Source organism: Eulemur rufifrons, chromosome 1 (genome assembly GCF_041146395.1).
Source record: "Eulemur rufifrons isolate Redbay chromosome 1, OSU_ERuf_1, whole genome shotgun sequence".
Lineage (NCBI taxonomy): Eukaryota > Metazoa > Chordata > Mammalia > Primates > Lemuridae > Eulemur > Eulemur rufifrons.
This window is the reverse complement of record NC_090983.1, coordinates 67,667,020-67,685,433: the sequence shown is the minus strand read 5'-3', so window position 1 is coordinate 67,685,433 and position 18,414 is coordinate 67,667,020. Positions and strand designations below refer to the sequence as shown.

The 18,414-nt window shown below is 38.2% G+C and overlaps 1 protein-coding gene across 1 annotated transcript in view; it reads left to right on the top strand.

The window, feature by feature from the left end:
- Positions 1–18,414, top strand: part of GPD2 (glycerol-3-phosphate dehydrogenase 2) — a 134,319-nt gene that overhangs the window by 91,151 nt on the left and 24,754 nt on the right. The window contains exons 7-8 of the mRNA XM_069472462.1: positions 7,760–7,924; positions 8,748–8,892. Of these exons, the coding sequence (XP_069328563.1) occupies positions 7,760–7,924; positions 8,748–8,892 (310 nt within the window). The remainder of the gene's footprint in view (positions 1–7,759; positions 7,925–8,747; positions 8,893–18,414) is intronic.

The window sequence follows — 18,414 nt, the reverse complement described above, 5'->3', positions numbered from 1 at the left end:
AATGAAAAGGATATTGTGAAGAGAAAGGCCTGGCAGAATTATGATGCAGGTCACATCCTGTGCCTGCATTTAATTGTACCTTTGTATTTAATAATAAAAATGATTACAGGCTCAGTGCTAACAAGTGTCCCTTCTTGAGAACTGTAGTGTGGATAGGTGACAGCAAATTACTCCAATTCATAAACTTGAAATATTATGCTTTTATTTTGAGTTTCACCTGTCTATACTAGAAGACATTTCCTGCAAAAATGTACACCAATCCAGGAAGATTTTTAAGCATAGTTCCTGATAAATATACATAAAACATAGGTGAATACTTTAACGTATAAATGAAAGAAAGGAAAATCACTTTGCAGGCACTTCTTAACACAGTGGGGTTGTACTAACACCACGGTCACATTTCTGGTATTTTATGCTTCATGTAAGCTTTGGATGTCACTGCACATTAGCACTGATTTAGGTGGTCTTGCTGTCAGAAATTAATTGCCTTCTGTATGCATTTTCTCTACTTTTTGCTTATCTTGACCACTTTCCCTAACTTCCCTGTCCAAAATATAGCCCCTGCTGTGGAGATCTGCTCTCTCTGCCCTCTACTTTTTCCCCTTGATTGCCAACATTGCCATCATAATTGTCTTATTAATTTACTGTACTTGATTTTATCTGTCTTCTTGATTAGAGTGAGGATCCATAGGGCAGAGACCAAAGAAATCTTATTCTCCCTACTCAGGAGCTCCCTGGTGCCTGGCACCATGCCTGGCCCACAGTAAATTGCTGTCTAAATCATACATCAAACCCTTGCTGCCTCAACTTTATCTCTGGCCTCCTCCCTTTGCTTATGTTTTCACCCAAGATTTTGTGGTCGAAGACATTCTGTTTCCATTGTCTGCTAGGTAGAGAGAAAATAGTCCCTTGGATCCATCAGTACCATGGCTATCATTGAATGGAGGTCAAGAGATTGAGGACTGTACCTGGAATCTTTAAGCCTTGAGTGCATTTCCTTATTTCACCAGTCCCTGAACGCGATTATGTTCTATGGTCATGTGCATTCATTCATGTTTGCTAGGCAGCAAATGCTGTGGTAGGTGCTGAGAAGCAACATTGAATAAGATGCACTCCATTCTTGCAGGAACATATTATTAATATTAGAACTGATGTTCCCTAGACCTGTAACTATGTCTATTTGTGTGTCCATTATAAACCCAGTCCCTGGCACAATACTTGGCCATTAAAAGCACTGAATAAATGAGTGGGTGTTGAATGCAAGTACTTAGAAAATAGTTTGTGGTGTAATAGATGTGTGTACAAAGTGACATGGAAACACAGAAAAGGGAAGGCCATTGTGTCCAAAAGCAGTTAGGGAAGGTTTGATGAAGAAATGATTAAAAGTTGAAAAGTGTACCTGATTGGGTCAGATGTGCCATGGAGTAGGGGCAACATGAGCAAAAAGCCAGAGATGTGAAAGAGCAAAGTCTTATTTGAGGTTGGGTAGTATGGTCAGTTTGGAAATTTAGGATAAGTGTGAAGGGGTGATGGGCATTGAGGCTGTTGGAATCATTATTAATTCCCTTATTCAGGTATCCTACGTACTAAATAGCCCCTGTGGAACAAACTAATCATCTTTTATTTATAGCAATTCTTTCCTTTTTTTTTTTTTTTTAAGAGATAGGGTCTCACTGTGTTGCCCAGGCTGGTCTTGATGGTCTTGAACTCCTGACCTCAAGTGATCCTCTTGCCTCTTGAGTAGCTGGGACTATAGACACAAGCCACCATGAAAATTGTCTACATTGCCTGTTATAAGTTATCTATTGCTATAATTTCTCATATAAAATAGCTACAGATCTCAGTAGCATAAAAATACTTGGGCTTTATTGTGCATGCATTGGAATGGTCCTCTAGGTGGCTCTTATCTTCTCATCTGGGGTTGGCTGGACAATTCTCTGGTCCTACCAAACTTGCACTCCTATGTGGAGGTGTTGGTTGTCTGTCAGGTGATATAGGATGGCCTTGGCTGGGATGACTGGGGTGACCTCCACTTGCCTCTCATTCTCTTCTTGGTACCAGCAGGCTAGCCTGGGCGTGTCCTTTTCATGTCATTGGCATAGGGCAAGAGCACAAGCAGAAACACACAGGTACTCTTTTGACCCTCTGGTTTGTTTTTGTTTTTTTTTTTTTTTTTTTTGAGACAGAGTCTCGCTCTGTTGCCCGGGCTAGAGTGAGTGCCGTGGCATCAGCCTAGCTCACAGCAACCTCAAACTCCTGGGCTCAAGCAATCCTCCTGCCTTAGCCTCCCGAGTAGCTGGGACTACATGCATGAGCCACCATGCCCGGCTAATTTTTTCTATATATATTTTTAGTTGGCCAGATAATTTCTTTCTATTTTTAGTAGAGACAGGGTCTCGCTTTTGCTCAGGCTGGTCTCGAACTCCTGAGCTCCAGTGATCCACCCGCCTCGGCCTCCCAGAGTGCTAGGATTACAGGCGTGAGCCACCTTGCCTGGCCCTTGACCCTCTGTTTTTATTACATGTACTAACATTCTGTTGGCCAAAACAATTTCACCATAGCTGAGTCTAGAATCAGAGTGGGAGAAGACACTGTGAAGACTCGTGGCAAAGGCATGGCTACAGGGAGGGCTGAAGGATTGGGGCAATTTTTGCAAGATGCTGCATAGTCCACAAAAGCTCATCAAATCAAAATCTAAATATAACTTTAGATCTAATAGAAGGGTATGATTTATGATTTTTTTCTCTTATTTTCTTCATGAAGCACATCTTTTGCACTTTATTCGTGCCCAGTCTCTTTTAGACGTGGTGGGGCAAAGTCAGAGAAGCCAGCAATGGGGAAACGGTTGAAGTGAAATCTTGAAAGGGGGAGGGGACTATTAAAGCTTAGCCATTACATGCAATGTATAATTTCAGAGTACCCAGCTCCTCTCCTTTCCTAGGGCACCGAAGCCTAGAGGAATACAGTGCATCACTCATATTTCCCCCAGTCAGGTTGGTGGCACACCCAAATGTTGCAGCCCAATTATTCCAAGCCCAGAGCCATTCTCCACCGTGTCTTACTAGGTGCATTCTCCCTACACTGCCCCATGTGCCTCCTGGACCCCTGCCACAGCTCACACAAATACTCACTTTTATAAATGATTTACTTTTGGAAGTTGCATTATTGTCAAAATTTACCATGAAAAGCATGTTGTTATTTTGAGTTTTCCTTTTTAGGTTTACTCATCATATGTACTTAAAGCAGAATTTAATAATCCTCTTACACACACACACACACACACACAGACACACACATGAGCATACACACCTATCTTGCTCTGCCTCTGCCTGCACTTCTCCCATCAGAAAGGGAAATTAATGGTTATATTAAATCAGCTTGAGTTTGGTAGGTTAAACTTTGAATAACCTTTGCCATACCATGAAGGGGAAGCTGCCAGAGAGGTCACTGTGACGCTGTCAGTCTGGGACAATGAAGCATGCTGTGTGGATTTTGTTAGAAATGAGATGAAAGCTTTCTTTCAAGCCTCTGTTTCCCACCTGCTGGACGTAGCCAGCGTGATTGCATGAGACTCAAGTTCAGGGCACAGGCAGATGGAAGAAAATATTCTCAATATTTCAAGTGGTAATTTCTATTGATGATGGGGTTATGGACAAGGGTTATTTTAATTAAGAACTATTTTTTTCTAACAATTAGACTTTCTATACAGGCAGCTAGATATCAGATAGATTGGTATGTGCATAGATAGGTCTGCATACAGTAAAGGACCATTTAAAAGTATGTTGTATTAAAGGAAAGATTGTATGTGGATTTTCAGAGCATCACAGAAATTTAGAACTGAAAGAACAGAAAAATGCCAGGTAATTTGTTACCTGTTTTTTTTTCTCCCATATTTACTCATTCTTCATGCCCTTTACACATTCAATGATAATTTCTCTTTTTTCAGCTATTTTGCATGTTAACTTAGTTGCCAAACTTTGACTCTGAGGAGAGCAATACTGCTATGTCTCCAAAATATTTATATTTGAGGCCTGCATTTTAAATGGCTACATTCTAAAATATGTGTGGTCATGCATTTTTCACATAAAATATCTCTCACTGTCCTGTGTCCAAGGCCCTGGAGGATTAAGATAAAATCGTCTCTACCACCACCAACCTTCATTCTTTTTGGTGGGTAGATTTTATATTTTGTTTTTCTAAACGAGGGAAAACAGTTATAGTTCCACCTCTTATGTGCTTCTCTTCATTGAGTTGTAAGCTCAGTATGTGCACATATGTAAGATTTCAAGTGCAGAAGAGAACAGAGTAGGAAACAGATTTTCACAGTCCCCGTCTGGGTCCTTGTGTAAGTGCCAATGTAAAGCTATTCACTAATCAGTGAAAAACAGTATAATGTTGCCTGGCTCTAAGGAAACGGATTTGAAAATCTAAACTTAATAAGCAGATCACTTGGGTGGGGGTTAGAGATTATTGTATCACATTCCAATGACATGCAGTGTTGTCAAAAACTTTTTTCTCCAGAATTAAAATTATAGGCAGCATAGAGATACCTTTCAAAATGTCAGGAAGGAGGGCTAGGGAAATTTGGTTAAGAATACTGAAAATATATCACTTATATCCCAGGAAACATACAGTGTGAGATCTGGGTTTCTCAGGGTAAAGGGTAAATTTAGTGTGGGTAGGGGAGGAGGAAGTTTCGCCTGCATCCAAGGAGGTAAGTGGATTAAACTGAATGTCTGGAAAGAAGAGGATTTGCTGGGCAGTGGTGTGAGCCCCAGGGCTTAGGGGAGGTTACATCACTTGCTCCTCAATTTTTAGGAGCCAATAATAGCTGTGCCTGCGTTTCCCTGCAAAGTAAGGGGCAATTGTGGGATAAGTCCTGAGGGAATCATTCATAACTATTTCTGCTTCCTTCCCACTTATTCAACAGAAATATAAGGCCTAGTTTGGGGTTCAATTCAGATTTTGCACATTTTTGCCCCCCTCAAATTTCTTGCCACCGATTTACTAATGTCTGAGATTTCTTTAACAAGAGGGAAAGCATTCCATTCCATAGTTAGAGATAAGACTTTCGTTACCTGTTTATTTAGCACATTGAATGGAGTTTGGCTAAACTCAACACTTACTGGATACCTATTTTGTGCCCGGTATTAACTAGAGAAAAAAAAAAAAAGATGAACAAATGAGGCTTCCAGCTTCCCTTGAGGCATGGGAATCACACAGTAATTACAGTGGAATGTAATTTGCACGCAGTAGAGATCATCCTGTATCCTCATTGTTATGTTCCCCGCATTTGCCCCAGTGCCTGACTCAAAGGTTTTTATTTTTGTAAATAGAATGGGTGCATGGGTGACTATAGTATCAGAAAGACTATAAAATAGGTACATAGGAGATATAATGTTGACTCAGGGAGGAAGTGAACAATTTTGTCTCGGAGGGATGCAGATAAGGGGAGACTTGGGGAGCTATGTGAACAAGATCATGAGAGATCAACAGAGGTTTTCCAGAAGTTCAAGAACAGTATATCCAGCCAGAAGCATAAATGTGGGCAAAGGCATGAAGGTGGGAAATGACAGGGATGTTCAGGGAGCTGCAAATGACTTCCCAATTGTAGATGGTAGGACTGATGGCAGTATAAGAATTGTGGCAACAAGGATCATGTCATGAATCCTTTGTAAGTAAGTGACACTTGAGTCAGGGCAGGTGCTGCTGGGTGCCGGAGGTAGATATGGCAAAACAAAGACCAATGGAACTTGTTTCTGACTCACATTTTTAACTAAGGTTGGCCTTGTTTACCTTCAGTAGTATTGGAGTTTAGAAGCTAATTACGGAGACATATTTTTTTTTTAGTATGGAAGCAACAGAGCTTGATGAACTATACCTATACTGCTCCAACGAGATTTTTTTATATTTTAAAAAGAAAATTTTGTATTTCCAAAGTCACCTTGGAATCAGACGATTGTGTAAGAGGTATACCACTTTCCAAAGGAATCTATCATTTAATAAATGGAATTTCTGCTGGTTCCTGTGAACAGTGACTTCATTTAGAATTTAAAATAGTTCAATTACACAGATTTGTCCTGTCTGCAAAGCAAGGTATACTCAAATGGGTTAGAGTTTCTTAACACCTTTGGTGAGGATAAACATGACTTGGATTTTTTGTACTACCAAATACTTACCTCTGTTGGGTAGGGTGTGTCCTGTTATATACATGTATCTACTAGACAGATTGTGTGGTGTGGGTGCTGTGGTATCTCCTTAGTTTAAGGAGATGATCTACAATGGAATTTTTATTTAGTTTCTTTAGACTGTTTTAACTTTGTGACACATATTCCAGTTTTAAATAAGGAGCCCTACATTAATAAAAATTGGTTTCTTAAACTTAGCTTTAAACATACTTATGGATTATTTAAAGCAACTAAAGGGTCATGCTGAGTTGACACTGATAGAATTGCTACACTGTCTTCCCACTTATACCTCAACTGCTCCTGTTGTTGTTTTCTTTCTTCTACTACTGTCGTTCTATTAATTTATGGATAAAATGGCTCCTTATTTTGCACACTGAGGTTTAATGTAATGTTCTGCACTTGATAGAGCATTTAATTTGAGGGGAAAGGTTCTTAGCCGATTGTATTAGTTCAGTGGTTTTAGAATAAGATGTTTGTGGGGAGGGGCAGCAGGATCTTCAGTCATTGATTCTCTCTTTATAACTTTGCCCTTTTAGCTGGAACAGATTACTTGTGTAGTGCTGCTAGCCCTGCACAGACTGAATCACAAGGAAGAAACTTTACATAAACCATTTATACTCAATGTTTGGTATGCTGGCAACATAAATCAACAACAATATCCATTACGCATTCATCCCTTTATCAGTATTATCTTGATAGAACTGATCCCAATGTGTGGGAATTTGAACCCTGCTTCAATACATCTAGCCCTGGATAATTAATTATTCAGGGCACAGAGAACCTGGCCCCTGCAATGTAGAGTAATTCTTCCTGGTCAGCGTTAACTCCACTGGCAATAATAAATAGAAAAAGTCTCTAGTGATGCCAGTATTTTAAAGTGATTAATCATCTTTCCCCCCTTCTCCTCTCCCTTAGTTTTCTTTAACTAGGATTTTTCAGCAATAAATCTTTAACAATACAGGTAGGAATTGTTCTGTAATTAAATTTTTGCCCTGCTTAATTTCTTAGCTTTTATGTGTGATTAAAAAAAATGTTACATTTTAAGGAGCCTCGATCAAAATTTAAACCAAGAAAAATCCTTTTACAGAATAGCAAGAGATCCTCCGTAGAAGATTAAGCTCTCGATTTTAAATATTAGATAGAGCACATTCTCAGAAAAATTGTTCATCAACACCAGTTGGGGTGTCAAATATTCTGAAGTTTTGAATCGCTTCACTTTCATGCTTACAATTTGTCTGTATTAGGAGAAGTCTGACATATACATATGTTCCAACACTGAAAGAATAATTACTTATTTCTTTACTTGCAGATAATTGATGTCAGCTCTGTAGGAAAGGGATATTTTTCACCATTTTTGTGCTACACAAAATGCACACACTGAAGTGGCAGGTAGATGCCTGAGTGAGAATGACCATGTATTTTTAAATTGCACCCTGTCGAGCTGCCCAGCCATCATGTATATCCTGGGTGACAGGGACAGATGTGACATATCTGTTGTGACACACTTCTGTACCACCAGTCCATGGCTTGAGGTGACTCCTGTCCCTCCCCTGATGCTTCCCCTGCTGCAGGACAGCACAACGATGCACGGATGAACCTTGCCATTGCTCTGACTGCTGCCAGGTACGGGGCTGCCACCGCCAATTACATGGAGGTGGTGAGCTTGCTCAAGAAGGAGGACCCCCAGACAGGGCAAGTCCACGTGAGCGGTGCGCGCTGCAAGGATGTCCTCACAGGTATGCCAGGTCTCTGGGCGGGAGGTATTTCTTAGCATCTTGCCTGGCTTATATAATGACTGAATTATAATTTTTCTGTCACTTCTCTTTCCTTTAAGCCACATTTCAGAGTCATATTAATTATATTCCTTATTGTCAACAATGACTGGTTTAACATGAAAATTTCCCTTGTGGGACTCGGCAATTTTTCCCCTTTGTATTATAATTATAATAATGATAATGATAATAAATGCCCACAAAATTCCCACAGCTATGAATGCATTCCGTTTTCTTTACAAAAACATGTTATTAATAAAATTAAGTAAATGTGCCAAGTCTCAAAGTACCTCTTAGGTGACACCGGCAGTGCATTTACACGTCATTAAAGTCAATCGCCTTTAACTTCGGTTACACTTTTGTTCTTGCCCTGATTGTAGGGCCATGTAGGCAGCTTCAACATTACATGATTTCTCGAACAAAAGCGCTGTGAAATGTTATCTCATAGCAACACTGTTTACACATTGAAGTTTTAAGAAGAAAGCGGATGATTTACTCACTCCACTTTCTTCACGATTGGTGTCTTGATGTTCCCAATAAAATGGACTGGGAACCACAATAAACAAGTGGAATGCTTTTCTTTCTTCAATTCAGGCTTGTTTTGGGTAAATTTACTCAGATCCGAGCCTTTTGTTTGGCTCTTCAGTAACTCTGGCTGCTCATGTCACTTAGTGTGGTATGCAGTATACTTCACCATGGGTTAAGTTAATAGGTGAATTAATAATCCACAGCATCTGTGAACAGAGAAACAAATGGGGTGAGTGATTGATGCTGCTTTCTTTCACAGGGCAGGAATTTGATGTGAGAGCCAAATGTGTTATCAATGCCACGGGACCCTTCACAGACTCTGTGCGCAAAATGGATGATAAGAACGCTGCAGCTATCTGCCAGCCAAGCGCTGGCGTCCATATTGTGATGCCTGGTTATTACAGGTAAACCTTCTTCCAACACGGAGGTCAACGCCCGAGAAAGGGGGTCACGGGAGATCGTCTGTGTTTAATTTCTTCTTCTAGCATGCCTTTGCTAATAACAGACGCTGCCTTGCTGTTCAAAATGGGCAGAAGTAAGCAAAGGAACCCTTTCAAAACACAAAATACAAACCACGCTCGGGAATTTCTTAGCCACTTACGACAATACTTATTTCTAAGGATTAATGATTTGGGATCTGTCTCTTTATCTACTTTGTTTAGTTTAGTCACCTTCAGAGTGTAAGAATTAGTATTTTTGAATTATATTAGGTCATTAAATATGAAATGCCTGATTTCGAATCAAAAGTGTAGTTTATTACATCTCAAACAAGAAGCACTACAGTTAATCAAAGTGTGTGCCTAAACTATTGACACAGTTTTGCCATCTTAGTGGTAGCTTGCTTATGCCAGCAGCAGAGAAGACCGGAGAGTGAGTGGTGATGAAATTGTGGAAGATGTTTTCCACAGCTTGTTTAGAATTGAATATTTTTCCTTGCAAAAAGTGGTCCAAAGCCCGGAAGAAGTGGTAGTCAGTTGGTGCAAGGTCTGGTGAATACGGTTGATGACAGAGAGTTTCCAAGTCCAGCTTCTATATTTGGAACAGGGTTGTTTTTTTGTGACATGTGGTCTTGCAAGAGGATTGGCCTGTCTCTGTTGACCCATCTTGGCTGCTTAATCGCAAGCATCCTCATCATTTCATCCACTGCAACCATTGACCTGGTTTCCTGAAGCTGCAGTGGATAATCCCAGCGCTGGACCACCAAACAGACACCATTAGCTTTTTTTAATGAATATTCGGTTTTGGACTATGTTTCAGCACTTCATCTTTATCCAACCATTGTGCCGAATGACTGCAATTGTCAAAAAGAATCCATTTTGCGTCACACGTAACAATACGGTGTAGAAATGGTTCACATTTATGTCGTGACAGCAAAGAAAGGCAAGCTTCCAGATGATTTCTCTTCTGAAGCTCGTTTAATTCATGCGATACCCATCTATCCAGCATCTTTACCTTGCCCATTTGTTTCAAATAAGCCAATATTGTTGGGATAGTAACATCAAACCTTGCTGCTAATTCATGCATAGGTTGAGATGGATTCGCTTCCACTACAGCTTTCAGTTCATCATTATCCACCTTGGTCTCAGGTCACCTGAGTAGCTCATTTTCAAGATTAAAATCACCAGAACAGAACTTCTTAAACCATCGACATACCATGCGTTCATTAGCCACAACTTTCCCAAACACTTTGTTGATATTTCAAGCTATCTGTGCTGCATTGGTTCTGCAACAGAACTCATATTAAAAAATAACACGAACTTTTTATTAATCCATGGTTTCACAAAAATTGCTCTAAAAAAAATTTGAAAGATAATCACAAGCCAAGGCATGCATTTGAAAGAATGAGGATGTACCTTCACAATAAAAAAAAAAAAAAAACCGAAAAAACAAGAAGTGTCAAATGAAGTGTCAGAGATATTAATTGTCAAACTTAGTACTTAAGGAAATTGGATATTTCATATTTAATAATCTAATACTTTTAATTAAGGCCTTAAAAATTAATTTTAGCCAGGTGTAGTGCCCCATACCTGTAATCCCAGCACTTTGGTCAGGAATTTGAGACCAGCCTGGGCAACATAGTGAGACCCCATCCCTGGAAAATATTATAATAAGAAAAATTAGCTGGGCCTGGTGCTGTGTACTTGTAGTCCCAGCTAGTTGGGAGTCTGAGGCAGGAGGATCACTTGAGCCCAGGAGTTTGAGGCTGCAGTGAGCTATGATCATGCCACTGCACTCCAGCCTGAGCAACAAGGTGAGACCATGTATCTATAAAAAAATTAAAAATTAATTTTGTAAATATCCAAAGTTGCTTATGAAGAATCTAAAAACGTAGGCCACTCAGGTATTCTTGGGTTTACAACTTTTGAAATAAGTTTTAAGAAATAGTATAGCAAGTAAAAATCATATATAATTTCTAACCTAGCAAATTAACAAAGATAATTGGGGATGAAGAAATGGGTAGGGGTAGAGATGAAATAAGAATATCTATTAATTGAAAATCATTTAAGCTGGGTAAGGGTACATGTGGGTTCATTAAACTCTCTATTTTCATATATGTTTTCAATTCTACATAAATCAAAAAAGAAACATGTAGTTCTAGCTAAAAAATTAATAATTATTCCTAATGTACATTTCAAGACATCTGTGGGAAAAAATCCATATGACCGTGCTAAGAGTACCGAATATGTGCACTGTTTTTATTTCAATATGTGGTAAATCTAGTAGACAAACTAGCGGTTCTATATGAAATAGTGATTAATGTGCAACAGTACTCATTATGACATTATTTGTAGTTGAGAAAGATTAGAAACCACTTCATTTCCTCACCTTAGGGTAATAGATAAATAAATTAAGGCATAGCCACACAAGGGAATATTATGCAGTCATTAAGAATTATAAATATCTTTAATGTCCTCGGAAAATACTAATGATACCATGTTAGTTTAGAATGTAGGACTTGAGATTTTATGTCCGGTAGGATCTAAGCAATATACACATAAAAAAAAAAGAAAGGAAATAATGTTAAATATTAATGGTGATGATCTCTAGGTAATATGATTATGGATGAGAATTTTTTCCTTCCTTATTTTAATAATTTTCCATGTAGAATATATAAGGCTTTTAATATCTGATAAAACAGATGTGCAGAAACTATGATATTGTATTATCTGTATTCTCCTAGAATGCTCTCCTGCTACCTTATAGGTGATGCTGCCTTATTAATTATTGGTTCTCCAATAACTAAACCTTCCTGAAGAGTCCAAGATGTACCCAATTTGTACCAAATACAGTTTTACTCAGAAAAATATTAGAGATAATTTCTTATCCACCAACGTCCAAGGTTTCCTTCTCATTTCTGGATACCTACATGAGATAAGTAGGCAGTCTTTGGATTTTTACTTTGAACTGGAAACACCAAAGTGCCTCTTCTAGTCTTGGTAATAGAAATTTATGCAGTGGTACCTAATTGAGTTTTAAAAACCGTTAACCAGAGTTTAGTTCAAACGAAAAAGAGAGAAGTAAATTATATGTGTTCCGTATGTTTCTTGCGAAGTTTTTAATAGTTCCAGACACATTTGTGTTCACTAATTTTGTGTTAGATTAAAAATATCCAAGGCCAGCTAGTTTATAAGTTTTTGTGTGGTTGGCTTTTAACATCTCTAAGATCAAAGTACAGATGTAATCATCATAATCCTTATATTTGTTTAGATTTTACTAGATTGAGCACATATATTCTCAGTGTGTTGTGCCTTATGTTTTCTTAACTATCATCCCATGATGTCAGATGACACATTATTCCCTAGAAGCCTTATGTCAGTTCTGTAACTTAATAATTACATCCTTTAGGACAAAGTCATTTTGTGAACATTAGTTTTTCCATCATTAAATTGGGAAAACATTCTGCTCTTTCAGAGTGCAGAGACAAGGAGACAGTAGGAAGAGTAAGTTAAAATGATAGGTGATACCTTGGTATAAGACTTCCTGGGTTCATTCACCACTTTTCTTCTTGCTAACGATGTGACCTGAGTAAGCTACTTCTTTCAGCTTCTGATTCCTTATCTCATGATAGTACCTAATTTGTGTAAAGTTTGACAATGTTCCTTTGCTTATCTGTTTTACTGACTGCTATATCCCCAGCTCTTAGTACCTGCACATAATAGTGCCCAGTAGATATTTTTTGGATGAATCTCACCGGTATTTTGTATTAACTTGCCCAGATTGAGATTGTTGCTTTATTTATATTAAAATTTTAATATAACATTTATGAGATTTTTTAATATAGAGAATTTCAAATATGAAAACAAATCATGATTCAATTTACTGCCCAGATAACCCTAGTAGACAAAAATAGGTAAATAAAATTCATGCAAGTACATGACTAGAAATTTCAATCACTGTGGAAAATAGAAAGATAGACATGAAGAGTGAAAGCCTCCCTCTGCTCCCTCCCTCCATCCCCCACCCCAGTTCTTCTCTGGTAATCGATAACCCTTTCTTCCAAATCTTTCCATAAAATTTTATGTTTTTACTTGCACCCTGTTAAAAATTTTGCATGAAAGTGGTCATGTTTTATATATTGTTCTGTACTAGGCTTTGTACACTTAATAACAGAGTAGATCGGTGTCTTATAATAAATATACATATATATCACCTTGATACAATATTTTGAAAACAGAATGCCTTTCTTAATTCTAAAAATTTGGCATTAGCTTCAGGCCCCCTCCACATAAATCATGAAGGTGTTAGTCACAGCTGGGTCTATCTCAGGCTAAGGTGCAGTAAACGATCTCATTCTATTTTGGGGAGAAATTAATGTCCCCATTTTTAGCACTGTGAACTGTAATCACTACACATCCTGTCGGAGGGAAATGGTCTGCAGCCTAGTTCCCATTCAGACTCTGAGCCCCTTGTCTTTAGATTGTGGCCTGGATTAAGGGTTTATCTCCTCTTTCAGCACTGACTTTAAGGTAACTATGTATCTCTGGCGAGTGGTGTCAGGAGGTCTCAGACTGAAATGATTCTCTGGTATCATCAGTCAATCGCACTTAGCAGTGGTAACTTAAGGGTTTTGAATCGGTCTGCAGGGATGAACCAGAGCTGGTCTGGACTTTCTGGGGCTGCCCTCCAACTGGCTGATGATAACTTAAGACCAATCATTTCAGTTAGAAACTGATCGGTTTGGAAATTCAGTTGAGTTCAGTAACCATTGATTTATTGAGTGTAGGCTAGTAAATGAATAGTAAAGAGCCATGTGTGCACTGATCTTGTTGGGCTGTTCTCAGAAGTATCTTTATGGCATTTCTTAATTTTGTTATGACCCTAACTAACCTTCCACACGTGGAGTTATCTGACACCATGATAACAGCTTTTTGGGGGAGGGGAGAGAAGGAAATTCCAGAAAACTGAACACAGAGAAATTATTTTTAAAAGCCACTCTTTAGTTAATATAAAGAACAAATCTGGATTTCCGTCAAAGTTGTGGCTGAAGGCTCTTCCAAGAAGTAGCAATAATACACCAAATGTCTGAAATATGTGAAAACAATCTCCTTTCAGCATAGTGATGCTTTTTACTACGGCAAGAGGTCAGTTTTTCCCCCCTATAATGTGTATACATACTGTTAACTCTAACACTGATTGCTAAGTAGTTAACAATAAATTGATTTCAGTTTAACTAAGGGCACTTCAGGAAAGCAGTGGTCTGCATGAGAAAAATGTTCATTACATTTAATCCTAGACACACACATAAATTAGCAGCAAGCTTTTCCTCCTGATGTCAAATGAATCACACATATTGGAAAAAGACCCATTCCTTGCTGCATTGTATATACTAAAACCGTGGTAGATATCCATTCTCAAACTTTAGTGTGACCTTGCAGAATTAATCCTTCATAAGAAAACAAGCTTTACCCTAAGGAAGAGTATGAGTTAGGTAATTTAGAACTGATGAAAGATATTTCCAAGTGGATTCTTAAATTTTTATACCATTCATTAATAGCTTTGTCTTCCCTGTGTGCTTGTTAATTTTATGTTTGAGACATATGTCTTCACTTAAGCAGTTGATTCTCTACAGGGTCCAGTTACGTGTGTGTTGGTAAGCATCACCTTCACCTTTTAAACTGCTTAATGGCATGGAAAGTTTTTAAAGGATTCAGTCGTTGTGCTTTTCTAACACCATTTCCTATCTAGGTTGCTGAATATTATAGTTTTATGCTTACATTTATCTGGTTTATTATTTTGGACACATCATATGATATCTAGATCACGGGATGGTCATATATAAAATTCATCAGCATATAACTCTTTCCACAAGTGTTAGAATCTGGAATTTATCCTTTTGTTTCAATATAGTACTGTTTATCAAATTGAATGCTCGAACTCTGAATGAGTTAATTTCCAATCCCAAAGGAACTGATTTAACCTAAGGGCATATCAACCCAGGACACGGAAAAAAAGTGCTTACAAAACATGTGATTAGCTAGTTCTTTTAAGATTCTTAGAGGGTTTTATGACACAAAGAAAAAAATGTCCTATTTAGAGATCAAAAATGCTGGATATTTGTAGTTTTCAGTGTTTTAGAGTGAAAGTGAAATTATTCCCTTTAAGTAACCCTGAGTGAAGGTGAGACTCTTAGCTGAAGGTCTAAATGGTTGACACACTTCTGTGGTGCTTTTTGGATTTGCTAAGTAGAAGAACTGCGGCCCACTCTCTCCCCATGTCTCTCGGGTAGGCTGTGAACAGTGATTCCTTTCTGCAGAGGCCGTATGGACATAACAGGCATCTCATGGGGCCAAGGGTTCCTAACAGAGTTAGACTAGTGTACCTTGTGATCTAAATAAAGGAGATGCATTAGCTAAGCTGATGGTAGATTTCTTTTCTTAAAAAAAATTGTTATTATTAAGCCCTGGATTTTGTCTGTGCCGCCGATCTCTCTTCTCTATCCTCTGTCTCAGCTTCGCAGCTCCTCTCAGTGGGGTCCCCGGACTCCTCTGCTGTCTCTCCCCCTGGTCCACATCCAAGCAATTGTTCTCCGCCCTCCTCAGTCCAGCCCTCTACTCTTCTGCCAGGATGGTCTGACAGGCTGTGTTTCTAAACCCTAAGGCATGAAACTATAAGAATTCTGGAAGAAAATATTGGAAAAACTCTTATAGATAATGGCCTAGGGAAAGAATTTATTTTTTTTTTTTTGTTTTTTTTTTTTGTTTTTTTTTGGAGACAGAGTGTCGCTTTGTTGCCCTGGCTAGAGTGAGTGCCGTGGCGTCAGCCTAGCTCACAGCAACCTCAAACTCCTGGGCTTAAGCGATCCTACTGCCTCAGCCTCCCGAGTAGCTGGGACTACAGGCATGCGCCACTATGCCCGGCTAATTTTTTCTATATATATTTTAGTTGGCCAGATAATTTCTTTCTATTTTTTAGTAGAGATGGGGGTCTCGCTCTTGCTCAGGCTGGTCTCGAACTCCTGACCTTGAGCGATCCACCCACCTCGGCCTCCCAGAGTGCTAGGATTACAGGCGTGAGCCACCGCGCCCGGCCGGGAAAGAATTTATGAAGGAGACCCCAAAAGCAATCACAGCAACAACAAAAATAAATGGGACCTGATCAAATTAAAAAGTTTCTGCACAGCCAAGGACACAATCAATAGAGTAAATTAACAACCTACAGATTGAGAGAAAATATTTGCATGCTATACATCCGATAATCGGCTGATAATCAGAATCTACAAAGAACTCAAGCAAATCAGCAAAGAAAAAAATCAAACAACCCCATTAAAAAGTAGACAAAAGACATGAACAGAAACTTTTAAAATGATAGACTAATGGCTAACAAACACATGAAAAATGCTCAACATCTTTAATCATCAGGGAAATGCAAATCAAAACCACAATAAGATATCACCGAACTCCAGTGAGAATAGCTTTTATCAAAAAGTCCCAAAACAACAGATGCTGGCATGGAAGCAGAGTGAAAGGAACACTTACACACTGTTGGTGGAACTATAAACTAGTACAACCTCTATGGAAAGTAGTATGGAGATACTCAAAGAACTTAAAGAGTACCTACCATTTGATCCAGCAATCCCACTACTAGATATTTACCCAAGAGAAAAAATGACATTTTATAAAAAAGACACTTGGACTTGAATGTTTATAGCAGGACAATTCACAATTGCAAAGATGTGGAAACAACCCAAGTGCCCATCAATCCATGAGTAGATTAATAAAATGTGGTATATGTGTACCATGGCGTACTACTGAGCCATAAAAAATGGTGATCTAGTATCTTTTATAACAGCTTGGATGGAACTGGAGACCATTCTGGAAAAATAAACACCACATGTACTCAATACTACATTGGAACTAGTTGATCAACACTTATGTGCACTATGGAAATAAAATACAACGGAAGTCAAGTAGGTGGGAGTGGGGAGGAGGGGATGGGTAAATTCACACCTAACGGTACAATGCACACTATCTGGGTGAAGGGCAGTTATAACTTTGACTTAAACTGTACAAAAGCAAATTATGTAGCCAAAACGTGTATACCCCCATAATATTCTGAAATTTAAAAAAATATTATTTTTTAAAATTTTTTGTAGAGATGGAGTCTCGCTATGTTGCCCAGGCTGGTTTCAAACTCCTGGCCTCCCACCTTGGCCTTCCAAAGTGCTAGGATTACAGGTGTGACCCACCATGCCCAGCCTAAAAAGTTATTTTTGATTTGCTTTTAAATAGTTGTGAGCTTCTCATTCTTATACATTTGGATAAATCTTTTTTTAAAGAAATTTTTAAGGGAATGATGATAAACATAAAAAGTTGACTGATATACCCTTTTACATGTGTGTGTAAGAGAGATTTCTTGAAATTTGTTGAAACCAAATAGAATTATTTCCTACTTAAGAAATTGTATTAATAGAAGCTAAAAATGTTTTAGAAAATACCTTTTACACTGGCTTGATATGAGAATCTAGTCGTGTTGCAGTAACTATCTGGAAGTCTGTAGTGTTCTATTTAAATACGACACTTTCAAATTTATCCATGTAACCAAAAACACTTGAAGCCCCTAAGTTAAAAGAAAAGAAAAGAAAAGAACACTTTCAGCTTTCCCTCCTCCCTTTAACAATATCTCTAAATTTCTTTGAATGGCTAATGAATGCATTAAAACAATAGTTTCCAGGGATTTAAAAACAAAATCTGATGATTTTTTTTAATGTTTATTTACAGCTGGCTGTTCTTTCAAATGGGTTTTATAATTTGATTTTAGAATATTCAATATGTGTCAGTATAATTTCTTGACTAATATTTTAGAAGATTTTATGTAATCTGTCAGAAGAGGTAGTCTTGAACCTTGATTTAATAGCATAAGTCCACTAGTGTCTTCTGTCTATTTAAAAGATTTTCATTGCTAAGGTGTTCTCTCCCTTTTGACCTTTTCCTAGGACATTGTTATTTAGGTAGTAGTAGAAAACTGAGCCCTTTTCTTCTGGATGCACTTCTTGAGATCTCTGTAACCTTGAAATAAAGTAAGAAATCTCATATTTGGTGAAGTGGCACAAGTTCATCTAGGTACAAAGGAGTAAAAAACTTTTTGATTACATTTTAGTTTCTAGAAAGTTAGGCCCTTCACTTTCTCAGGTACTTCTGAGACCTTCTACTGAAACAGTGTCAAATGTCAAATGTCTCAGGAAAATACTTTTCATAGACTTGCAAAAAGGTCAAAGAACTATCCTTAATTGACCATTATAAAAGAAATTATAGGCATTTATCTTGCTGCCATTATCTGTTGTGAATCATCTAAGGAGCATGAAAACCAAAACAATTAGAAGTTGAAGTCCACTTTCTTAATTACACTTGCATTGTTGAGTTGTGGAGGAGTAGTTCTACTGTGGAATATTATCATTATTATTATCACATTTACTCCATTCCTTTGTG